Source organism: Ruditapes philippinarum, unplaced genomic scaffold (assembly GCF_026571515.1).
Source record: "Ruditapes philippinarum isolate M1 unplaced genomic scaffold, ASM2657151v2 ctg4291_1_1_1_1, whole genome shotgun sequence".
NCBI lineage: Eukaryota > Metazoa > Mollusca > Bivalvia > Venerida > Veneridae > Ruditapes > Ruditapes philippinarum.
The window spans coordinates 124,871-151,965 of NW_026853744.1; the positions used below are offsets into that span (position 1 = coordinate 124,871).

The window sequence follows — 27,095 nt, forward strand, 5'->3', positions numbered from 1 at the left end:
TCAATTCTGTATATGAAATGTGCACATTCGCCAAAATGCATAGAAATTCAAAAACAAAAAAGGACACTAGGGATCAAAATATAGGTCAACTGCAGCGTTCAGTTCTGAAAACAAAATTATACACATGATGTATACATGTATATTGCTTGAATTCAACTGAGCTCTTGTTCTGCTGTTTTATTTGTGTAATGTTTATAATAAGTAGAATAATCTAAGAAATGTGTACTCATTTAAGGCCTTACAGCACTGCGGAAATCAGGTACCCTTGAAGTATTTTGTGATTCAATTATCACAAATGGAAATCTGGTTGTAAGACCAAATGTTCAAATGTTTAGGAGATGCCCCAATTGCTTGATACGTATGTGCAAGTGAGTTCATTTGTTCATTTGCGAGACGAATGCATCTTTGCTGATTCATGACGGGAGATATGACCTCAAATCTATTAACGACATTCAGTGTCGTTTCTGTTATAGGAAATGACTAAGAATTACAGAAATTTGGTTAAGGGGGAAGCAAAGTTTCAAACACACGTGGATAAATTGTCAAAATAAAACAAAGACGACGATTTTTTCAGTTTATTCATTGAAGACGATCCTCCATTTAAAACAATTACTTCTCTTCCTTATGTTTTATTCGTCTGCCATTTATTGGCCAACTTCGCGCAGCTTCTTGATAAGATCTTTAGCAGCATCAGGATCTCTTTTCTTCGCCCAAAGTGTTTGACTCATAAGATCAGCCGCCTCCTTCCAATTTCCAGCCTGTTAATAAATGCAATAGAGGTATTTAATAAAATGGTAATACATGTATGCATTAAAAAGAAAACCTATATTCCAAGACGAACTGGTCTGGATGATTTTACTTCACCCGTATTTTAATCAACTAAATCCAAAATCTTCTATAAAGCTATGTATTAATGATAGATATAAATACTAAAAGTACATCGTAATCCCTTTAGGGCTTTGTATAACAACTCCATAATTAGATTGTTTTTGTTATCTGTCTTTCGAACGCTCACAAACATCTATTTTCAACATACAATCACATGTATGAACATATATTGAATGCGTGTTCCTTCCCACAATATATGAGAATCCCACTAAAAAATATGGCATCATGGACATATTCATTGGACAATATCTAAAATAAGTACATAAACCCCTACATAGAAAAGTCTTTCCTTACTTCTGGGGAATTGTCCTACTCACCCCAGCGTGCGCATTAAAATGACTAAAGATTATTAAGCTTTTCGACAAATTTAATGAGCAGGTTCGGGAGGCATCCGTCGGCTTTTGTTATATTTACTGTTGAAAATACGTACCTTTACTATATGATTTAAGTATAATATCCATAATGATTATTTTGAAACTTCATGAGCTCTTACCTCGAGCTTTTCTTTGATTTTCGACCTACTTTGGAAGAAAAAATGCATATCTTTTAATCCCATCTTACAGTATATGGTAATCATTATTTTCTTGACACTTTCTGGCATCTTGTTCCACGTCCCAGCTTTGAACCAGTCGTCGAGATCATGTATAGCAACTTTTATACACGACTCATAATCACTTAGTAACTCATCGGTAGCCTTCTCCGACAATTCCCAAGACTGTACTGTAAAACATGAGGGGAGAAAAGTTAAAGTTAAATGGTTTCAAAAGTAGGCATCTCATAGGCTGCTCAGATATGAATCTTTAATCAATGTACAATTCTGTCTGACCATGTCCAAAATTTTCCACATATTTTTCACAAGTTTTATAATTGAGAATAGTTATAAAACAATCGGGACATGATATAAAACAAATTGCATATACATGTATTAGTGTCTTACCTTTCGTTTCTCTTTGCTGCTTGACGCAATACAATGGTAAGACTTGTATAAATTGATTGTAGGTAATACAATTACATTCTTGTGTTATCATTGTGGTGTCTTTCTCAATAATCTTATCCAGCTTTTTGTTCATATTCTCTAGCAATTCCTTTAAAGAGTCTAATTTCTTATTACTTTGTTCATTAGAATCATTAATTTTCTTCATCAGCAATTCTATTTTTTCGCATATTTTTCCGCTCATTTTTGCAATCTCTTCTTTACAACCACATTCTCGATTAAGGATTTCGTATAAAAGTCTGAGAATTTCCTCAAGTAGTTTCATCATTCTCATCATATCCTGTTCCAGTTGCGACATGTCACACGGGCTACTACCAGAACCATTTTCTATAAGAACATCTAATTTCTTTTTAATTTCAGTAAATTCTTGTTGACAGGTCTTTACTATGCTTTGAATTATATCGGAGCGGTTCATAATTGTTTTAAGCCCATCTAAGATCTCTTTAGTGATAACGTCAAATGTATTGTTAATGGCACAGGCACATCTTGCACTTTCATCTGCCAAACGAAAAACATCATTTACCTTTGAATTTGTTTTTTCCTCTAATTCTAGAAGCCTAGCGCCATTTTCACATCGACAAGTTTTGTCTTGAACAGTTTGTTGAATTTCCGAAAGCTTGGTAAAAATTTTAGGTAGCTCTGTAAGATTAGTCATTTGTTTAGGAAGTCTTTCTACTTTTGTAAGTATCATATTTATATCATTTTGAAGTCTTATTACATCCAGACATTCACATCTTCCATACGGACTAGAAGTTATTAATGTCCCCGTGGTTGTGGTGGAAGAGCTGGTGTATCTATATGCATCTATACATACAAAGTAGGAAGCGAAAATAAGAAGGAGAGAAATTGCAATCTTGCGCATGTTGTCTGTTAAAAACCCACAATTGTAATGTCTGACTATTACATGATTTTCTGTATAACAAGCAATGTGATGAGTAATAAAAGACGGATAAACATAAACTGAACAAACTGAACTAGCAAAATGCATAATAAAATAAATCCGTTTATTCAAATTGTATTGTAAGCTGTGCCTATGCTAATAAACATTCAACCTTATTACTGATTAGATTTATCATAATAAAATCAAATTATTTAAGATGACTTTAATTCCAGATAAAAATAGGCTCCATTTCCAATACACTAAACGGATTCAAGACTATTCTTCAAGGGTATTTAAGGTCTCCTTCGCAAGACTTTAGTCGGTTTACATTCTTTTGAAATTAATCACAACTAAATTATATGAAAATTGCAAACTCGGTTTGACTGAGTCTGTACATGACATACCGCAAATAATTAAAAATTTCCAGAATATTCGTTTTAAAGTCGCAAAATGACACATAATTTTAATTTACAAATTCTTAGAAACTGCTGATCGGAACTGAAAGTTTCATATAATTTCAAAAGTCGTACACATTATTGTAAAATAGCTCTCGAATTTTGGAAATGGAACATTAAAGAAATTTCTGTGCAATTAGGAATATCAATTTAAGTGACATTTTTGAAGGACATCATGTCGACATCAAAAGGTGAATGTGATGACTCAACTATTGCAATATTTTACTTTAAGCATCGTGCATTAGCAGTCTTAGAAACTTTTTTTCTAAATGTAAATGATATTTAGATAGGAATGAATTATGATTTTTATGTGTAATTTCTAACAATTTTTTCGAAAACAAATACATTGTAGAACCAATGGAAGTCGTGGCCCGCAATTACTTATTGCTACTCGCTAAAATTATTAAATAGTCATAATTAAAATGCCAAAAGTCGCAAAACATGGACAATTTAGAAAAATAATAACGATTCGGTTTCATTTAACATGTTCATTGGCGGTGGCGAATAATGTAAGTTACCGTCCACGCCATAGCTCCAGTGAACATGGAATCTTTAGTTATTCCTAGAGAAGAATTTAAGCAAAGGTTTCCGAGTAAACGTATTTCATGTGCCTTTTAACGAGAAAAAAAGAAATATAAGTTAATAGAGGATAACTAAGAGGCTTCAGACTGAGTTAGTTTTCTATCTTATATATTTTCACACCTTGAAAAATATTTTGATGTTATATTAAAACTATAGTTTGAAATGTCAAAGTGAGGAATATAACAATACTGCCTTAATTTAAACGTTAACTTAACAATAACATATGTTTCAATAAATTTTATTATTATCCCTATGCGTTAATATAATTAAGCATTGTATAATTTTCCATGTAACACGTGTACGTAACAATATGTTATTAATACTGGCACGATAAACCGACGGTGTTTATTATAAATCTTCATAAATAGGCTTTTTAAGCCCTCCCCACTATCTTCCGTTAACAGTATATTTAATTTATTAAGCCCTCCCTTATCTACAAAATGTAAACCTCATAATCAATTTTGCCCCTCTCGTTTGTACTTAGATATACCTTATGTTTAATAGTGCCTATCTATCTAATTGTTATATTAAATAATTTCCCTCTCGCTTCTACCTAAATAAACCTAAATGTTATACTTATATTTAACCATTTCCCTAAATGAACATCCTCTCTCATGTCTTCCTATAATATAACTTCTTACAAAATCCCTGAGGTTATACTTCATATTTTCAGATACTGGAGCAAAGTAAGGTACATTTGATACAAAAAAATAATAAGGGGCGATTGTCCGTCCGCCAGTCTGTCCGTCCTCCGAAATTTGTACGTCCGCATAATAGCTTTTGGTGGATATCAATGATTATAGGGTTCTGTGCCGAAAAGTATTGGTTTCCACAAAATAACTTTTGAAAGATTTCAATTATTGTGTCTATATTAAGATTGTTAGAACAGGTTAAGATCGATATACGTTTTTAATAATAAGAGTTGGCTTGTAAATTTGTTATATCAAAACTTGTGTTAAATTTGTTTTTAATGCAATAAAATTATTTAAATTATAACAGATTTATGTCCATTTATGAAGCTTTTTGAGAAATGATTGGTTTCCCCACAAGAGTTTTTTTGAAAGCTTTCTAATATTGTGGTTACATTTGACATGCAAGTATGTAATATCGAGGTCAAAATGGATTTTACTTGCATTCAATTTATTGTAAATTAAGCATTTAATTTATTGTCATATAATATGATATAATTTATTTTGTTCAGTCAAATTAAAATCAAGTAAGCAGTATAATTTATTTTATTTTACATTCAACGGAAAATCATCATCGGAGCCATTTACAACTACTTACTTGATATCTTTCATTATGTCACAAAGTGTAGTTTTTGTAAATTTTTCATCGGGCGACACACTGAGTATATATGATCCGCCTCAGCGGAGCTCTAGATTTTATTTTGTGAACAAAATTTGTTGCTCTTGATTTTATATTGCGAAGAACAATATCAATTTGAGTTACGTAAACGTTATTTGACAAGGGTATTCCTTATAAAATAACATCATCTATAAATTCTTTTGTAATACTCAAAGTAATTATATGTATTAGAAAAGCTAGTGTAATCAGTTCCAGATTGCAATTAAAGTGCAAATTGAATTTACAGCGTTATTTTCATTCACTTTTCCCTTTGACATTTTCCATGTATTTGATAAAATTAATGATCTGATGGTATTAAAATTGATAGAAGTTTATGTTTCCTGAAAAAGTTGCAGTTTAAAAAGAGTTTCGCCATTCCAATCTGTCAACATGCAACATTTTCAATAACCTCATATCTTCCAACACAATCAAACTTGAATGAATTTGTATTGAAATATTTTTTTTTCAGAAAGGCCACAGAGTATTTATTGCAGGTGCATTAATTACTACCTTTTAAACATAAAATAAAGTTACAACAGATCAGCAAATTGACATACTTTTTAAAAACAGAGAATATCAAAGTGTTTGTTATTGACTATACCAAAACAATTGTTCTCATGATTCCATCTAATTTCTACATAAAGAAAACTACAGAGTCCATGACCTTTTAATTTTACTTTTAAAATGTAATGCATTAGTTGCTTTTATTCACTGAATAATTGTATACTGAAACCATTGGATGTTTGTTTGTGTAAAGAAAAAAAGTAACTCCAATCATCTTCGTTATATGTTTTAACTTGATATGCATGTATGTTTATGAAAACCTCATACATTGGATGTATGCCCTTATTAATTCTTAAAATCACTTTTAAAAAAGGTGGTATAAAAGGTCTTTGAAGGACTTTACTTATTTTTCCATAAACTGAAAGGAAACGGGATACACACTTTACAATACCAATTACATGTATTGTGTATTAAGATATAGATAAGAAAAGTTAAGAAACGAAATTCTAAAGAAAGAAAACACATGGTATGAGCCAGATACGAATTCATAACTTTTAACTGCAAATGCTTAAACATTACTGCTAAGGTAAGATGCGCGATTGTATGTATGAAATATAATAAAAACAAACATCTTATATTAATCAGGTACAAAGAATACTGGAACTCATTTATTTTCTACACTATTACAAGTGAATTATTTTGACATTTCTTGATCGGTTTGCTAGTCTTTTCTCATTTTGTCTTTAATGTTTTTCAGTCTTTCTATAAGACTGTTGGCAGCATCAGGATATTGTTTAGCCCAGTCTGTCCGTCGTAATCTATCAGCAGCATCTTTCCACTCGCCTTTCTGTATTTTAAGCAATATGATTTGATTAGATTGTTACATTTGAAGTGGTCACATATAAGAATAATTATTTAGGAAATAATCAACTCTTAAGATGATATCTTAAACATTTACATGTAATGTGTGAGCATTTTCTCTTTTGGTTGCTGAAGAAGGAAGAAACCAAAGAAGTTAATCATTATTGCAAACTCGAAATATCTTCTTAAAAAAGAAAAAAAGAAACATTTATGATTATACAAATCAACCATCATCTGCATATAAGTATTGATTTATTCACTGTCCGTGGCACGCATTTATGGCATTTGTTTTGAGAATTGTTTTAATATTCCTTCGTAAAAATATTATGTTATAATAAAGTAAATATACCTCTAGTGCCGATTTCATGCTCATAAAATCTTTTGTTTTCTGGTCATCCAGTGCTTTAAAGCTAACTTTACAATATAGGGATACCATTATCAATTTTACACTCATTGGCATTCTGCTCCATTTGTCATCGTCGAACCATCTGTCAAGGTCACGTGTTGCATCTTTTATGCAGACTTCATATTCAGATAGTAGCTGTTCTAAACCCTCATCCGATATTTCGTAGGGTCTTTCTTGGATGGTAGATTAAATAAATCAAGAAAATGACATAGGCTTAGTATTGTCTCTATATACACTTTATCAAAGCAGGCTTATTGTTTTCTTACTTGATACTTACATAAAGTTTTCTGTTACTCTATTATTATCAAAGACTGTTAACAGTTTGTCGGCTGACATATTCATTATTCATTTGCATTCAATGATGATACATCTTTAACAATGATAAGTATTGAAGCGTTTCAAATATTATTCTGACAAGTTGATGCATTTTCATCTGCATAGTTTACATACATGTATATTCATTTGTCAAATAAAACACGGAAATTTATTTGCTGCTAATAATTTAGATAATTCGGGAGAGTGCAATACCAAACCAAATATAGTAAATAATATTCTGCATGATGTTTTTATTGTTTGCCATGTCTTAGCTAGGTATAATCAAGTACGACAACTTCCTTAACAACTTTATTTTTTGATTAACACTAAAATGTTCTATATAATCACCTTTAATTACCTTTCTCTTTTTTCTTTTTCTTGTCTTTCTTGTCGTTCTTATCTTTTTTATTTCTTTTTGTTTTTTTTTTCCCTCTATCACCACAATATTGAGGCATTTCTTCTTCAAATTGAGCTTTTTCTAGGCAACCGCAATCTTGTGTTCCTCCATTACTAACTGTTTTGATGATAGTATCTAGCTGTTTGTTCATTTCAATTAGAATTTCCTGTGTTGTTTCATTTTTACATTGATTATCCTGTTGTCCAGTTTTGTTAAGCTTTTCGAGAACTTCATCAACGCCTTTGCAACCTTTGTCATACAGAACTTTGAATTGATCTGCGCATCTGCATTTTGAATCGTCAAAGGTAGTCACTTGTTGTGTAATTTTTTCCAGCATTGTCTTCATTACTTGAAGGTCCTGAGGAGACTCGATGTTGTTGTCGTGTCTAGAAATTTTGTTGATAACAATATCCAGTGTGTCTTTTATTTCATTTGTCCCTTTTTCACATATCTGAACGACTTCATTAATTGTATTTGAAATTGTCCCCAACTGTTCTAGCTTAGCTTATATTTCTCTATTATCTTTCTGTAACTTATCTCTATTTGCACATGCACACATCGCACTGCCATTAATCATTTCTAACGATTTATCAATTTTTACGCTTGTATTTAACTGTGATTCTAACAAGATACTATCATTAACACATTGAAATGTTTTGTTATCAACAGCGGTAAGCATTTCATTTAATTTGGTTGAAATAGCAGGCACTTCTTTAAGATTAGAAACGTGATTCGTAAAATCCGTCAATGTGTATTGTATATCTCCTAACCCGTTCAGTAAACCTGATATATCCACACGTTCACATTTGTTTATGGCTGCTGTCGCTGTAGTCCTTTTCGCTGGAACTGTAGTTAGCCCATTTAAGAAAACGAACTTCATAAATAGAAATAGCAAAAATATCATTTCTTCTGATTTCATCTTTCTCTTCTGATGTTGTAAAGCAATCTGAAATGACTGCTATAAGTGACATATGTTAGGTTTGCTTAACACATGGCTGCGATATCAGAAGATCAAATAGAAGTAATTATCAACGCTCATGTTTGATCAACTTTGTCTTACACACAATTAAAACATGTTTGTGACGTCATCTTTTGTTGTATCTGTACATTAATGTGCCTATTGTACTAGCAGATGACGAAGCTATCCAATATTTATCAAATAAGTATCCAATATATTAATATTGGATACTTTTCTATCCATTATTTAAAAGGAAAATGGACAAGAATAGAACATGTGTATATTTCATGTAAAGTGGGTGAAATAATCGAACAATACATAACTCAATGACAAAATTGTGTTCTTTTTATTATCAAGATACAATAATTTGACTTATTTATAATATATACTGGAAAATAATCATTTTCTGAAAAAATAATCCACAAACTGAAACTTTATTTGCCTGTAAACTTAAGATGAAGCGACATACTTCCAGATGTTAAATTGAGTTCCTGAAAATACTTCCAGTATCTGAACTGAAATTTTCCGTTTTAGATTTTTTTTGATTGGTCCGATTGTCCATGCAAGATACCGCTGACTTGCATTAACTGATCCTCACTTGTGCGTTTATAACCGCGAACAGCATTTGAACGATGACCAGTTTTTTTCAGTAATAAGCTGCTCGTCAATATCAGCTTCATAAAGTCGAGTTGCTGCTGTTGCTCTCAAAGAATGGTTGGTATAATGTCCATTGAAGGAAGCTTGTTTGCACAGGTTACCAACTGTTTGTTGTAGCAAGTGAACGCCAACGGGTGAATCATAGTACCAACATTTTGCCGTTGGCGCTTTAAGAGGTCGCAGATATAAGACACCTGTTTAAAATTTCTTGGACTGTAAGCAAACAAATTATACATTATGAATATATTGCTAGAGGAAATGATAACATTTCTACTTGTTTCGACTTAATTACCATAATCATACAGTCAAAATACAGTGTATTTTCTGAAAAATTATCTACTTACAGACAGTCTTAGTAGTAGAATCATTAATAATTATTACAATTCATGTAATTTGAAAAAAATGGTCATGAGAAAGGTAATTATGTATTTTAAAATGCTGTTGCTTAGGAGGGTACGTTTTTGAGTTTTACCACAAAATGCTGGTAACTTATTTACAAATATTATATATATTGTTTCCTTTTTTTTTCTTTTTTGTATTTTTTATGAAGTAATTTTTTGGATTTTTTTTTATTTTGGAACTTCATAAATTACAAAGTGACACTTAAGTTCACAGCAAAAACAAAGCGAGAAAATTGCATATATGTGAATTTGCGAAATAAAGACAACAAATAATTCAAAGCCCCCATCCGCTCCGCACAAGAAGATATGAGCCGTGTCACGACAAAACCAACATAATGCGTTTGCGACCAGCATGGATCCAGACCAGCCTGCGCATCCGCGCAGTCTGATCAGGATCCATGCTGTTCGCTATCGGTTTCTCTACTTGTTAGTGAACAGCATGGATCCCGATCAGACTGCGCGGAAGCGCAGGCTGGTCTGGATCCATGCTGGTCGCAAACCAATTATGTTTGTTTTGTCATGACACGGCTCATATATACATGTTCATATCTTACATGTCCGCATTCACTTTATTTCATCACGAAAATGAAGATTGATAAAACTCTTGTTATTTCATCTCATCCAGTAAGTTAAAGGCACAGCATGCCTTAGAAATTTATTTTTTTTAATTCTTTAGAAATGACAGGCATGTTTTTAATAGTAAATTAAGAGTTTAAACTATAATTATACAGATTGCGGCAAATGGCGGATGCCACTTTTTTATAATAACATGAAAAATGACGAGTTTTAAAAGTAACAGATTGTGTTCAATTGATAATATATTTTTGAGGCCATATACTCGGATAATACTTAAAGATATTTAGATGTAAAAGAAACCATTAAACAATCGAATAATTTATAAATGCTGAATAAAAAGTGCTTAAAAATATACAAAAAATAAGATAACTTACCGGAGAGAAATGTATTTTTCGTATATATTCACAGGGCATCTCTCGGGTTTGGCTATGTTTTCGTATGCTCGTGTGATTTTGGGCTGTATCTTACGATGCTGAATTCCTCCTCTGTTTGTTTTGGATGCATCCTCGTGATATTCTAAATATCGGCGATTTTGTAAGTCCCGTTTGACTGTGATTTGTCCATTTTCACCAACTCTAAGTGCACGATGTTCCTGGCCTGCTCTTAAGGCAAAATGCAAGCCGAGCGTGTAAAGTAACGTATCTAGAAGCATTTGTGGCGTTTCTGTTCCCAGAATGCGTTTGTTCCACAGTTCATTCTCTTGTTCTTCACTTACAATAGCAGCGCTTCTTCGTTGCATACCAAGCCCTTGTTTGGATAGCTGCTACATTTTTGCATCAAGAATACGCCTTAGTCCATCAAAAGCGGCATCATCTAGAAAGTTGATAAGTCTACCTTGCTGTCGAAGATGGTGTTGTATCGCAATTATAATCTAACATAATGTGTTGGGCTTATATTCTTTTCCAGATATTGCCCTCACTTCTGCTATGAAGTACCCCAGTGTTTCGTTCAGCACTTCGCTACTCATATTTATGAGATTGTTGTTTGGCACAAAAGAGTCTGTGTTTTTATTTCTGTTCTTCTGCCATAAGTCAAACATGTTAACTGCCCATTTTGATTTCTTTTCTGTCTTACTAGACAATCCACTTTTGACAAGGTTGTCTGAATCACTTTGTTTAAGTGGCACTGAAAACCTTGCTGGCTCATTTTGTTCGATGAGCTGAGTTGCTTTCAAAAGTTCCTCGTCCGAAATGTCTGAAAATAAATAGGTCGCTTTTCAAATCAAACGACGGCTGGAGCTCTGTTTTTTGCTTATTGTCAGCCGATTCTACCATGTCTAATACTTCACTTAAAATTAAATCCGATTCTATAGGGCTCAAACATCCGTTTTCTTTAGACTGTGTTATAAAAATACCATCGTCTGAATCAGACATTATTGCTGCTCGTTTTTTTCTTTCTTTCTTTTTTTAAATCCAGAACAACTTAATGATGGCAACTTTGTGTTACTTATGTATTTGTCACAACTATATATACAGTGTATTACATGAAAGCATGATAAACATGATTTTCTTACCTTTTTCTTTTTCCCCCAAAAAGTAAAGCTGTCTAATAAGTTAACAATGGACGCATGATTTTTTACTCAATATTTTCATGGAATTCATGAATTAATACAACTGTCCATTATTTAGACAATAGAGAACATGTTTTAAGTAAGAGAAACTCTGTCCATTATGTGAGAGAATAAACAAATCTCGGCGCTATGCGCCTCGATCTGTTCATTCTCTCACATAATGGACAGTTTTTGGAGTTTCTCCATAACTTAAGCAAAGCTGCTTTATCTAGTTTCAAAAATGTACCGGGTTTATAAGGAGAAATAAAAAGTTTATCGAAAAATGTGTATGCTAACACTAAAAAAACACACAGCATGCGCCGTTACTAGTACATGTGTTTGATAAAATGCCAACTTACCTGATCAACTTGTCGTCTGACTTCCACTTTTTGATGTGATGAGTTTTGTCTGGTTACGAAACCTCAGAAACGTACAAAACATATATCTTGTTCCTTCCAGCTGAATGGATGGATTTTGAAGGTTTTAGGTGGTGAGCCAGTGTATTCCTTGCAGCAGAAACTCAAAGAGACGATGACGGTAGTATTTACCGTTACCGTCCATTAATAGACTCACTCAATCGAGCATGTAACGTTATCGATTTTGGCGTTTTGGGCATTCTTTAGGTATTGTACCTGTTTCTATTGTAATAAATGTGTGTGTAATCGCTGCTCATTACTTTGCGCAACATAGTAATTTTCGCTTTCAATTCAAATGTTAACAAGCTTTTAACTTTGTTAGAAACAATCTTGCAGAATTTTTTAACACAACGGATTAAAGTTAAAGCATAACTGAGTCAATATGCTTCACATATTGTTCTGTTGTATTTAAATGTTCAAGAACTATTCCGTACGACTAATTAGATACACTGTTCTGTAACATTTATACCCCTCTTCTTGATATTTAGCTTTGGTACTGTTACTCACTCACCAACAATTCAACCATAATGTTCAAATGTATATATTGTGTTGAGTTCGAAAAAATATTGCAAGAATAATGATCAATTTTGAATGTTCATCGTTATCATTTTTGTAATAAAAACTAACCAATATTTCTATATAATTAATGTATCTTTAACAGTTAAGTCCCTATTGATGTGTAGGGCTGAACTACGTATTGGTCTATTCCAATGATGCATGTGTGCATTAAAATCCCTTATTCAAAAGCTCAATAGTAATATAGCAGGCTGCAATTTTTTTCCGACGGACAAAATAAAATCAAAAACAAAATATCACTTTGATAAAAGAGACAATATTTTACTACCTAATAATTTCACATGTTTATAAATGGCAACATACAAACTCCCGTAGTAGGTAGTGCGTTTTGAATTAGCAAGGTCCTCAGATCAAAACTATAATACCTTTGAATACTGAATAACCTTATTCCTTTTCTTTAAGAGTAATATACTATTCAGGCGCCACGTGGGAAAATCTAACTTAATTGATTTTTTTTTCGAATTTTAGTTTGAATATCAGAATGATACACAAGATGATTTTATAATGCATGGTATGTACGTTCGTAATTATTTTGATGATTTAAAACACCTATAGATTCTTTCGAAATCAAATAAAGCCGCCATTTGAGTTTTGGATATAGTAATAGATGTACATGTAATAACTAAAAAAGAAACTAAATGAATAGCCTCTTCTTAAAAGAACCACAAGAAGTCTGGCTGTTAAAAGACAATTAAATAGATGCCTTACAGTAAGTGAATACTTATATGCGTTTTTACTAGATATAAGAAATACTGACATGTATTTTCCTATTTCTTTATTTGAATATCACATGAAATACTCCTTAAGAACTACTTTTCCCTCATTTTTTCTTGAATATTTTCCTGGTCTTCGATTATATCCTTAGCAGTGTTAGGATAATTTTTAGCCCAATCCGTTTCTGACAATTTAACAGATGCTTCCGTCCAGTCGCCATTCTGAAAATCAAAACAATAGCTTTAATTCGTCCTCATTGTGTTTTATACAAGCTTAGATATTTATCAACAAAGGAAATCATTTCAAAAGGTATCTTAATTGTAGTTTCAAACTTTATTTTGTGAACAACCCTGTTAATGCTGTAAAACTCCTTTTGATGCAACGAACCATAAAGTTTACTGCTGAAATGTCCACGCTTGTTTCTGCTCATCTACACTTTTCGAACAGCAACACTTTCCTTAAAGACGTTTGATTCATTTTACATATAGACATGTAGATAAAAAGAAAACTCTTTCTTAGAATGTATTTAAACTTTGCTTGGTCTTAGAATAAGACAATAGAAACAGTTTAAACGAAAGGATATATGTGGCCGCTGAGCTCGTTTCCTTGAAATAAGCAAAATTGTCAATATATCTACGTAATTGAAGCATACGCCGTTAACTATAAAATGAATAAGATATACACGTATAAAAGATAATTTTCCTAAAAAACTAAATGGAACGAAAAACTACAAAAACGGTTTAATACCATTTAAATATGGTTATTTATGGCTATTTTATGCGTTGTTTTATAATGTGAAATCCATGTCACAAAATTATTATATTTTATAGATATACAAACGATATACAATGTCAAAAATTTACATCCATAAGCATACGAAGGTTTGGACCAAACATTTTGACAACATATCATGGGCCTTCATCCACTACAATATAATGATTATTGTACATGAAAAATGTATTAAAATGCTAGTATTGATTTACTTTGGTTCTACTTAGATGCCACTTCGTGCCTGAATAAAGCACGGAGGCGCACTCACCAGTAAAGCTGGGAATTCGCCATATAACCTATATTTACAGTGTTTGTGCGACGTAAAACTCGACCAAAATTAATTAATCTTAACCACTAGTAAGTTGTGTCTTCCGTGTTGTGTTGCATGTTAAGAGGTCATGTGGATGTGTTCTCCAAGATTTCTCGTACATGACTTTAGAATCCCCGCGAAAGATTTTGTTTCCCGATTATGACATTTCCGTTTGTTCGGAATCGAGTAACTGACAAAACATTATTTCTTATTAAAATTGTGATCTATTCTATTCAATCTCTTATTTGGAAGGTTCCTGGTGAGATTTTACATTTATCATCATGATACTTTTACTGTTTTCCTAAAATGATGATTTTTGTAAAATATGTAATTTTATATTTTTTGTTTTTGGTAATCCTTATATATTATTTTAGGCACAGTTTGTCAAAAACCTTCACGTTAATAAAAAAAGTATTTGGCCAGTGGCCAGTCTTTAAAACCATTAGTTGCTCCTATTACACATAGACATTGAAGCAACTATTATTTAAAACGACCAAAAAGAGCTTAACTTTAAATATAATTACAAATCAATTGCCTTTCGCCATATTGGGTTCCATTCCAGTCACATGTTTTATTCCTTTCTGTGAGGGAGCTATTCAGCTAGCTTACAGATAGGTCGATGGTGTTACTCAGGTTCCCGCTTGTGCCTAAAATAACCCGCGAAGGGGCTGCTGGAAAGTCACCATATGACCTTTGCAGTGTTGGTGTGGCTTAAAATCCATCAAACAAATAAACATTTTCATAACAATATAAACATACTACCTCTAACGCTGTCTTCATGCTCATAAAGTCTTTCGTTTTCTGATCATTCAGTGCTTCGAATCCTATTTTGCAATAAAAAGATATCGTTATCAACTTCACGCTCGTTGGCATTCTGCTCCATGTGTTATCATTGAACCAATTATCAAGGACACGTATTCCTTCCTTTATGCATCTTTCATATTTAGATAGAAGCTGTTCTAAAGCTTCTGTCGGTACTTCCCAGGGCATGACTTGAAGATAAAAATACATACAAACAACAATATACTAAAGGAAAATGATGCCTACATTCCCCAAACAAAAATGAATGTGTTTTATCTTATGCCTTTTAAGCTACCTATTGTTCTTAAATTGTCAATGTAATTGAGCCAAGCACGATGCTTTATTTCATGTATGAACACTTCAATTCACCAGTGTGATATGTTAGAAAATACTTTTTAGCTCTGATGGTTTGGCTAGGATATCAAACATTGATGTAGTAAAAATATTCTACTGAATTAATGCGGACATGTTTTTAATTTTCAAAAATTAACAGGCCATTATCATATAGAAAACATATTTAGAACGTTCCTGCAATTAATATTATGGTAAGTGGTCTTACCCTTAGGAACATTTGATCATTTAAATTATGATTTTTTACATTGTCTTTGAAAAACAAAGACATCATTATTCAATACTTGTAAATAATACTTAATACTTATGATAACTATTCTGCTATTACCTGTGTCTGTTTTGCTTTTCTTGTCTTTCCTTCGTCCCTGAGGTTGACAATATTGTTGCATTTCTGCTTCAAACTGACTGCTACTAAGGCATCGCAATTATTTGTCCCTTCAATCACATTATCAATTATCAAGTCTAAATTTTTACTCATTTCAGTCAAAATCTCCGGTGCTATTTCGTTTTGACATTGAGTATCTTGTTGTCCAATATCGGTTACTTTGGCTAGAATGGCGTCCGTTCTTTTGCAAACTTTGTTATACAAAACTCTAAACTGATCTTCGCACCTGCATCTTGTGTCATCTATAGTGAGAACGTGATCAGAAACATCCGTCAACGTATTATTTATGTTGTCTAGCTTGTCTTGTAGCATCGTTACATCCACGCATTCACATTGATTCTGTGGATTATTCGTCATTCCATAAATGAAAGCGAGATTCGTGAATAGAACTATTAAAGTTAAACGTTTTACGAACTTCATGTTTGCTCCTGTGAAGTTGTTCAATAACTGACGAATTTTTATAATGAGGCTTCTTTAAGTATAATATGAACTTCTGGCTTAAATATGATCCCATTACGGATTCATAAGAAGATCAAAGAATAATCATCAGCAATGATCATGTGTAATTAAGGAAATAAAGATCATAGTTAAGCAAGCCGGTTTACTAATTTTCCATCTAATTAGCTAAATCTGGCCGGTTTTCGTCACTGTAAATTTTGACATGTATGATCATTATTGGATAACATAACGAGGCTAAAAGTATGGCGGTTGTATATTTCAACTTGCGTACATAGTGAAAAAAATATCAAAGAACATGTTTATGAGCACAGTCAATAAATGTTAATAACTAACAGTGGCTCTTATTTTTAAGCTTTCTATTAAGCGTTTTATTTAATAAAATTGAGAATCTATGCGCTGTAGACATTGATATATTGATGCATAAAAAAAGATTGGAAATTAGGCAAATAAATTGCAAAATCTGGATATTATCAAATTTCAATTTTCTAATTAGAAACAGAAAATAAGCCATATTGAGACGAAAGTTATTTTTCTGAAGGCAGAGGGGACAGTTGTCAAAGCAAATGATACGTGTAAACAACACGAGAAAAAATCGGGAGATGAAAGTGACAAAATATCTTGAGGGGCTTAACTGAAATCTGAATGTACGTTTATCAGATGACAAGAACATCATTGTAAGCCCACTTGCTATCTTTTGGTTTCCTGGATTGTAAAAGAAAATTGAAGTACTGTGAAAGGAAAACTATTTTTCCTATAGATACGCTTGCCATTACTGACCCATATAACAGTAGACCTAGCATATAATGGTTGAAAATATGAATTTCTTACAGTAGATGCGCTCCAAAGAGCTAAAATATCTAAATCTTTCTAGCATTTAGAATTTCTGTGAACATTTTCGGATTTGTGTTGTTAACTGAAACCCCAGCTTCTAAAATCGCAAATCTAAACATAAATAAGTTTGATTATATACATGGTCCTAGACATAGCACTTTACTAAACGCGAAACAAAGCTTTTGTTGCATCACAATGAACAATAGCGAATATCAGTTTAAAACAATCTAAAACTCAACAAGAAGAATGTAGGTCGCGGTAATTGACGCCAAAGGCATAAATTAAAGTAAGAAAAGAAATAGAAATAAGAAAGAGATAAATTTATGAAATAAGACCAAATTATATTAGATTTTGATTATCCAAATGGTACTAACTAACAAAGTGACCGGAAGCGTTGGTAATGATTTTTACCTTAGAGGCATGATTTATTCTTGGAAATGGTACATGCCTAATATATACGTTCTGCATTGAGCCTGTTTTTGTGGTGACGAAACCCTTGAAGTCGTGCATTATTTTAGAGGGGACCTGAAAAGAACCAAATCGTTTTTCCCTTATAAATACTTTTTGAACACCTGATATTGACATGTGTTTGAAACAACCTGTCATTATGATAAATGTGTCTGCCAAATAGTTTTGATTTCCCTATATTGATTCAAAAGCTACGGAGCGAGCACGCTATTTTGAAATTCATAAATTATTGCGAAGTTTCAAATTGACCTTATGGCTTAATTATAGGTAACCCAAACAACGTCTCATTATGATGAACATTTTTGTCAAACAATTTAATTTCCTTCTACGAGTAGCTTACATTTAATTGCGTAACTGATGTGCCTTCATATTGTGTGATATTTAAAATAATGTGGACATTGTGACTATTTCCCGGGAAGGACTTGAATAAAAAATGGCACGACATTTTGTAAAGATCTGCGCAGGTTTTCGAAAGTTATTGAAAATCCAAATATGTGCAGTTATTTATATTAGCTGTTTCAGTGCAAGTGCAAGGAAAAAACGGCATCAAGCTATTAAATAAACGCATAATTAAAGGTCGTGGTATTCTGAACATAACAGCTTCAAGGCGGATGTGATGAATTGTGTCAGGTACATGGGGCTTCTGTATTGTCTGAATGGTCAGTTTTTTAGGTGGCACAAATCATTTAAAGATTGTAAATCTGACTTGATGCACCGACCCGATCAGCTCAAGACTGCTTTTACCAAAGCTTATGTTGCTACTGTTACTAAAAAGCATTCTGATCGAGAGGTCCCGCACCTCATGTTGGAAGAACAAAAGGCAACCCGTGTAAAATTGCCAAATGCCAGGACTTAATAGAAAAGGAAAAAAGTGGTTTCACTCCCCTTACCGCTAATTTCACTGGACCTTAGTGCCTGTGATTTTTTCTTGTTTCCCTTATTGAAGAAAGCTCTATCTGGGCGTCAATATGACTTTCAAAGTGCAATAGCTAGTGCCAATTTTCTTGGGTCAACAAGGTGTGCCCAAAGATGCGTACTTTCCTGTCGTCATAAGTTGGATTCATAGATAGTAACAAAATTTACGGTAGTTCAGGGCCATCATGGCAAGATCTAGGTCAATATGCAATTTCGGCCGCCTTGCTACTCGACATTTTTTTTTCATAGTTGGCGAGTGAAATAGGCCCTCATGTCATTATGGACATCTTCGGATCATTATTTCATAATGGCGAGCAGCCACCAAATATTTACCTCTAGATAGAGAAATTTTCTGCGCTTGTTTAGTATTCAAAATTGAGTACCGCTCAAGTCGATGCGAATGGGACATGTGTTATGTTGCACTTTTTCATCTCAAATGTACAATCTCAATCAAGCAGAGTGTGCAATTTTCATGATATTAACAATTCATTCATTTCTCCAACTTAGGAACAGTATTTCATCAACATCGCGTCCCTTTAAAAGTGTCACATTTAAGCAAATTATATATTTTATGCAGTAATAAAGTTTTTTACAATGAGTACAGAATATATATCTTCTTTAGACGTATCAACTATATTTGACCACTCCTGCAAAACATGTATTCCTTTTAATAAATAAATCATAAATAATATAGTTAGGTGTATATTGTTAAATACCTAATTTTAATTTATTATGGTGGCTGATTTACGCCATGTCGTATTTTCGCTTTGTTGCCTCGAAAAAGCGAAAACACGAAGAGACGACAAAGTCCAACTTTGTCGTTCCTTCGTGTTTTTGCTTTCTCGCATTTTCGAGGCAACAAAGCGAAAATACGACAGAAGGAGGGCGAAAATACGACACATAAAATCTGTCGTATATTCGCATTCCATCTGTCGTATTTTCGCTCTTTCGCATTATTACATTTCGCTTTTTCGTATTGTTACATTTTCGCATTGTTACATTTTCGCTTTTTCGCATTGTTACATTTTCGTATTTTCGCGTTCCGGTTGCACATGCGCATGGAGACATCAAACTGACAATACCTAAACGTTACAGCTTATGACATTTTTTGTACCATTCCTGCGTTAAATACCGAAAACTAAGAGAAGCACAGTATAACAAAATATAGTCTAAAAACAGTATGTTTATTGAATTTTTCTATGAATTTTTATTGTTCTCCATTTATTGATATTCGTGCAATATGGGGAAGACAGAATGACCATCAAGAGATCGTTGTTTTAAAGACCCGATGAACGCCTGACAACATGGTATAATGTAATAATGAATAAAAATGATTTTACATATTATTATATAAATTTTAAATGACCCAACATGCACTCTACGTAATCAGATAAAGTATGTTTTAAAATGTCTAGTACTTGAATAACAGACATATATAAAATGTTTTCCTGTAAAAATACACTTCAATCTCAGACATCTATTTTAAGATGTTTGTGGGCAGTGCCTTTATCGTAAATCTCATGTATTTGTTATAATTATTGTTGCATTAATTGATTCAAAACGATATGAAAGCCTTACAGTTGCATAATTCAATTATTTTACATGTGTAAGGAGCGGGATGATACTTTTAAATTATACATCTACGTGAATACAACATATATCTTATATAGGACTATTAAATAATGAATTGATGTCTCCACGCGCATGTACAACCGGAACGCGAAAATGCGAAAATATAATTATGCGAAAAATGTAACAATGCGCAAAAGAGAAAATGCAACAATTCGAAAATGTAACAATGCGAAAAAGCGAAAATGCAACAATTCGAAAATGTAACAATGCAAAAATGTAACAATGCGAAAATGTAACTATGCGAAAAGGGGAAAATGTGAAGAGACGACAATGTGATACTTTGTCGTCTCTTTGTGTTTTCGTATTTTTGTATTTTGACCGCGAATAAAGCGAAAATACGACAGATGAAATTGGAATATACGACAGAATTTATGCGTCGTATTTTCTCCCTTCTTCTGTCGTATTTTCGCTTTTTTGCCTCGAAAATTCGCATTTTCGCATTTTGAGACGAAGAAGAGAAAATACGATATGGCGAAAATCAACCACCATAATTTATAGACTTTTATTGAAGTTTTAACATGATGACAATATTTCCGACACACCATTATATTATGAAACATTGAATCCATAGATAAAATGGCGTTGGTCAAGTCTACTGAGCGGACGATTACAATACACGAAACGGCAAAAGCCGAACATACTGGAATCATTTATTCGACCGTAATACTGCGCTTTTATCTGTAGAAAATCAAGATTTTACTGGATTTTTATCTTAAAATGATGTATGTATCTTGGATATTATATACAATTTTACATTTTTTTTTCTTTTCAAGATATTATGGGATTTTCATCTTTAAATGATGTATGTGTCTTGGATTTAATATACAGGGTTTTTCTTTTCAAGATATTACGGGGCTGTCATCTATAAATGTTGTATGTGTCTTGGATGTGAAATACAGGTTGGGTTTTTTTTAGTCTAGTCAAATTAGCCCGAAAATCAAGCTAACCTAGAACTAATTGCAAAAGTTTTTGTTTTGGTATTTTATGATGGTACCATATCTGCTTGACATTAGGAAAAAAGTTGCACTCTTTTGCTGAAGGGGAAATGTGATAATTCCAGCTTTCAAGTTGACACCCTTAAATTTCAGTTATAAAATCGGTGTAATTTGTTAATTTCCGATGATACTAAAAAAATACACTTCTATATATAAGTTAAACATATTTATTACATGCAAACTTCATACAAACAAATTTTTGTCCATGTTGATACAAAAATTTATGCATTTAAAATTTAAAAAAAAAATTGGTCGGCAATTCTATGACAAACTGGTGTCAAATTACCCCACCCACTTTATGTTAAAATTTTTAACCAGTCAAATTCCGATATATAAGCAGCAAATCATCCATTCCATGTATATTTACAGTAAAAACAATACATAATAACATATTTATGCATGAAGAAGTACTTTGTAAATTATGTCAACTGTATTCATATGAATTAAAATGGACATACATGTGTATTGTAAATTTTGTTTTAGATAAATGTTGAATAATTCAGGTACACTTTTGTTTAGCTAACATTCGGAACATCCAACGCATTTTGAATAATTTGTTTGTTTCAAAAAAAAAAAAAAAAAAAAAACAACAAGTAAGTATAATTAAGAGCGAGTAACAATTACCAAAACTACAGATGAAAAATACTATGCCCGGTCTATGGAGAAATTGTAGTATATACATTTAAGTGTCACTTGTTGAAATTTGACATTACATACGGAATAAAACTATATTACAAATGTACCGAAGAGCTACCTAATTTGGCAAGCAACAATGTAGTGATAATAAATATAAAGAACACGAATATACAGGCTGTTTCATTCACAAGAACTACATTTTTGTCACATCGATATGTACACTTAAATCACTTAAAGTATATGGTAGGGTTATTGTCATGCTTGTACTAACACATAACAGTCTACAACATATAAGACCACTTCTATAAATTTGAAATTATCGTTCTGTATGTTAGACAGTATAGTAATACATTTTTATTTACAATAGGTGAACTTTGACATTGACAATGTTAGTTCAAGTATGGGGTTCATCCAAATAAAAAGAGTGTTTGATTATAGGAATAGGCTGAAAATTTTGAATACAGCAGAAGGTAGAACTCCATATTGACCAATTGGCACTTTTTGTTTTGAAAAAACTGACACGACGACATGTAAATTTTGTAAATAAAACTCTAAAGAATCAGAATATCAGTTTCTGCTTTGTTGTAACTTTTGCAGAACTACGAAAAACTTTTATTTCTGATGCATCTTTTCCTATGAATTTGAGTTCATGTTTTAAGCTTTTATTTATTATGACATGCTCTAATTCAACAGTAATTATGTTAAGACAGCAAAGCTAACCGTTTCGTAATACAGAAAGTAAGAAAAGGGCCAGCATTTGTGTTACACTAACACATATACATGTATAGACATGATATGCTTCATTGATTCATACATATTCTGTCACTGTTGCACTAATTTGTTTGCATTGCTGTAAAATTGTGACGAAAAAATATTTCATGGTATTAACACTAAATGATATAGCTCAAAAGATTTTTATATTTTATGTAATAAATAACTTTTATTGCAGTAAACAAATGTGGAGTTCTGAGATTTTCCTGAAGCAACTGTTTTATACGTGTTTTAATGTTATGTTTTCATTGTCTTGATGCATTGAAAAAAGTCCGCCATCTTACTTCAACATTTGTTTCCGTCGCCTGATCTTTTTCTGTCTTTTAAAATGATGGTTTACAATTCCAACGGGAAGAAAATCAAAAACGCAAATCATATCTTTTAGTCTTTATTTTGGTGGTAATTTATACAAGTTATAAGGTACATATCACTCTATTCATCTTATCATCATTGATTGATAAACATTTCATTGGTCCGCCATCTTTTCATTTACTTCGAGTAACCTCTTTATAAGATCTTTAGCTGACACGGGATCTAGCCTGGCCCATCTTGTCCTACCTAAGCTTCCAGCAGCTTCTTTCCATTTTCCGGCCTGTAATTAAACAAAAAGCAAAGATATATCAGGTATTTTTGGTATTTTAGCAATAACAAGAATTTAGGCCATGCTACTTGAATTAAACTTTTCTGCTATCGATTTTCAATTTTATGATATCTTTAAAATTTGGTCCTTAAATAATAGGTCTATAATTATTCCTTGCAGTTGTATCGACCCTGTTTTGATTACGATATTTTCTTTCAGAACATTTCAATAACATTCTTGATCCATCTGCATGCCACTTTTTTTTAATTTATAGCCTAATTACATATATGTTACATGTTAAACTGACTTGTGACTAGCCTTTGCCACCAGTGTAATGTCAGGTCAGACTACACTTCCAAACATCCTGGCCATGCTCTGCTATTAAAGTCCCTTAACATAAACACCAGATGAACTCTCCAAATTTAAGAAAGAGCAAATAAATTGCACAAATTATGCAATTTAAGGGTTAAATTGTTTTACATTAAAATTAAATTCTTAATTTCTGAACAGGGTGTATGCCTTTGCAAAATATATATTTACCTCAAGCAATAGTTTACCAGCCTTGAAGCTTTTCAAATTTTTAAGACCAGCTTTACAGTACAGAATAATCATAACTTTCTTGATTCCTTGAGGCATCCTGTTCCAGGTACCCGGCTTAAACCAGTCGTCCAGATCGTGTATAGCATCTTTTATACACGATTCGTAGTCACAAAGCAACTCTTCCTTACACATCTCAGATATTTCCCATGGTTTTACTGCAATAGAAAGGGTCAAGTAACACGATCACGTAAGTGAATTGTTCATAAATATATCGAGCTGAAAATTCAATTATTGAATCTTTTTTTCTTTCTTTTTTACATATAGATTTTTCCGTTCAAAAACAGATTGGTCAGATAAAAAAATCATGCGAACGAATTGGTTAAATTCTAACCTAGAGTATTCTCTAAAATTGTTGATATTGTAAAATATTAACTAACTGCTCTAGTTATCTAAGTGATAAAAACATATAAATATACAAGGATATTCTTGAAGAAGTTTAAAGTTTCATGTTTAACTTTTAGTGCTGCTGCCGGCAATGTTTGTAAATATACTTCAGTTGTATGATATGCCGATAAATTGAAAGAGTCCAATCCCTTCAAATTGTTTTAACAATTGGTGTTCTTCTTCTTTACATGCCAAAATTATCACGTACACATGACAATACTTTACTGAACAATTAACATACATGTACATATATTATATTTCAATAATTTTGACTTGTTTTTTACTTATTCATGGGATTAAATTAATTTGATTACTGTTTTAAATTATTTCGAAATATACTAAATGTAGTAATTTTCACTTTATGCATTCCTCAAGACTTCGCTTATTTATCGAAATATATGTGAAGCAAATCCATTATCACTTCACATTTCACATCTAAAACACATAACATAAAAAGAATTGTAAGACAATATAATAATATTTTTAGGAATTAGTTTTTATGAAAAGTTAAGATAGGATAAACAAATATTCCTTATGAAAAATTAAATTATTGTTACTTGTAGATGTTGCATATTCGTGAACGAAAAATTTTACATTTAAGACTAAAATTTACAATTACATTGTATTTCTTTAAAAAGCACTATGGTTAACATTGTAAAAATCTAAAGTCATTTTTAAATGATGACGTTATGGCACGTTGAGAATATTCAAACTATTGACGACAGTTTAAACAAATTTCTCATCGTAACAAATCTATTAGTTTTGTATGTAATATTTATATTTTTTTAATGTTTTAATATTTATCTGGCATATTTGAAAATTCATGTGAACATTACCGCCTTTCTTTGACGGCGATACATACAATTAACAAGATTTGAACAGTTCTACCTGTATACCGCCTGCCTTTAGCCAATCAAATCGAGTAATTTAATATCACATGATAACAAAATGGACGTCAAACAATTCAACAGGCCACATACCACAATTATGTTCACTAAATGTCATATATAAACATTTAGCCCTGTGGCAATTTTACTAGCTCTCCAAGCAAAGTCACGTTTGCTTATAGTATCATCCAAGATAAATAATTCGAGCTATAGCAAACTAAGGGTCATGCAGCATTTTTTTTCACAGCAATTCGGTTCAATATACACCAGTATGACCGTTTTCAGTAAACGGCCGGTACCATGTGAATTATGTGTAGAAAAACACTATACGTATTCCCTTAAAAACTGGATCAAAGTTGGCATTTACCAGCTATTTGTAATGAACTCGGTCAGAAAATGTCCATTCTTCTATCTCTTTCATTCAATTATTCATTTATATCTGGCATTAAAGACAGGCACTCTTTTTTGTAGTCAACGGAAAGCAAATGATCAACGGAAGGCAAATAACTGTGGACTGACCTAACAAGGGATGCGTAAATGTTCTCGCCCAGTCGCCATGTTTGTCGGGTTACTTATTCGTGCAACTGAAAAACATCATTATCAATTTACGAACATAGTAACAGTGTTTAGGTTCATGCAGGATAAACACAGCAAAAAGCAAATTGTTTGCTACATGTCATTTCTGATTAGAGAATGTGGTCTAAATAAGAGCATACTTTATTTTCTTTCTAAAACTTGCACTTAAAGATAAAAATTTAATAAATGCCTTCTTCCGGGCGAGTGAGTTTTTATTGCATAACACATATAATATTGCAGGTCAGTTATAGTCCATTTCAAGAAAAAAGACTTCGCAAAGCAGTCGACGGAGTATAGAATGTAAATTCCATTTATAGAATGCATGAATCAAAACAGTCACAGACATCAGTTTTAATGTGTAGCAAGTAACAGTTGTTAGTTACGCAAGTAGCTTATTATTTTTACCGACTGTTGCAAAAACTATCTAACTAATAAAATAGCGCATGAAGTCCAACTAATTGTACTACGCGATTAGTTATTGCGATATTTTTCTAATATGCAATATCTGCCAGATTCTGACCCAGAACAAAACATATCTCAGAATCTAGCTTAGGACGTGAAAATACTTGACTAGAAAGGAATGGTAGAGTAAATCAAGTATTATTGTTGACTTTATGTGTTGACCACATACAATGATGTATTAGGCAAGAAACAAAATATCATTTCTATATTCATACTTGAACGGCGATTCCAAGCTTTTTTTTTTTTGAAATGCTAATACTTGAATATCTTACTTACGTTCAATAAACTTTGTTTCGTTGTAATTACATGGTACCTAATGTATGGTTCGATCTATTAAATTTTGTGCTCATGTTAAGTCAGTCATGACGTAACAAAGATATTAATTTTTCGTGTAATTGACTAGTTTGCCATTGAATATGATGTGATATTGACATATTGACCGAGGCGATAGCTGAGGTCAATATGACTTTCTGCTGGTGAATATCACATCATATTCAATAGCACAATAGTCAATAATTGTTTTATTATATGAATAGGCTATAATAATATTAAAAAAATCACAGAAAGTACAACCTTATACATGTACAACTTTTGCCTGTTTCGTTTAAGCGCTCGTGTAATGCGTGCAACAACTACGCGAAAGCTACGCATTCAAAAGTAATTCAAGTTTATACTCATCATTGCGGTGTACCTTTTAACTATAATAGTAAAGTAATGATATTTTAATTAAAGAACAAAAATCAACAATTGTATTTTTAATAAGCACGCGTAATTAAATGTCTATGATAAACGGTCTTTGAATATG

At 32.2% G+C, this 27,095-nt stretch overlaps 2 protein-coding genes across 2 annotated transcripts; both read right to left on the reverse strand.

Moving 5' to 3' along the window:
* Positions 1–576: 576 nt before the first annotated feature.
* On the reverse strand, positions 577–2,836 carry LOC132737688 (uncharacterized). The gene is made up of 3 exons (XM_060725021.1): positions 1,826–2,836; positions 1,382–1,608; positions 577–758 (listed from the first exon to the last, which is right to left on the reverse strand). Exons 1-3 carry the CDS (start codon positions 2,742–2,744, stop codon positions 645–647), a joined length of 1,260 nt encoding a protein of 419 aa, XP_060581004.1. The 5' UTR covers positions 2,745–2,836; the 3' UTR covers positions 577–644.
* A 3,535-nt stretch (positions 2,837–6,371) lies between these two features.
* Positions 6,372–8,549, reverse strand: LOC132737695 (uncharacterized). The gene is made up of 3 exons (XM_060725028.1): positions 7,591–8,549; positions 6,861–7,090; positions 6,372–6,497 (listed from the first exon to the last, which is right to left on the reverse strand). The coding sequence occupies exons 1-3, from the start codon at positions 7,973–7,975 to the stop codon at positions 6,372–6,374; spliced, it is 741 nt and encodes a 246-aa protein (XP_060581011.1). The 5' UTR covers positions 7,976–8,549.
* Positions 8,550–27,095: the final 18,546 nt, after the last annotated feature.

Bases quoted from the DNA above. Each gene is read 5' to 3' on its own strand.
- LOC132737688 (XM_060725021.1), bottom strand. From the start codon at position 2,744: ATGCGCAAGATTGCAATTTCTCTCCTTCTTATTTTCGCTTCCTACTTT. The intron at 1,609-1,825 runs GTAAGACACTAA...CATGTTTTACAG, and splicing joins GCAGCAAAGAGAAACGAAAG to TACAGTCTTGGGAATTGTCG. The intron at 759-1,381 runs GTAAGAGCTCAT...ATTTATTAACAG, and splicing joins AAATCAAAGAAAAGCTCGAG to GCTGGAAATTGGAAGGAGGC.
- LOC132737695 (XM_060725028.1), bottom strand. From the start codon at position 7,975: ATGAAGACAATGCTGGAAAAAATTACACAACAAGTGACTACCTTTGAC. The intron at 7,091-7,590 runs GTAATTAAAGGT...CTACCATCCAAG, and splicing joins GAAAAAGAAAAAAGAGAAAG to AAAGACCCTACGAAATATCG. The intron at 6,498-6,860 runs GTATATTTACTT...CTTAAAATACAG, and splicing joins GCATGAAATCGGCACTAGAG to AAAGGCGAGTGGAAAGATGC.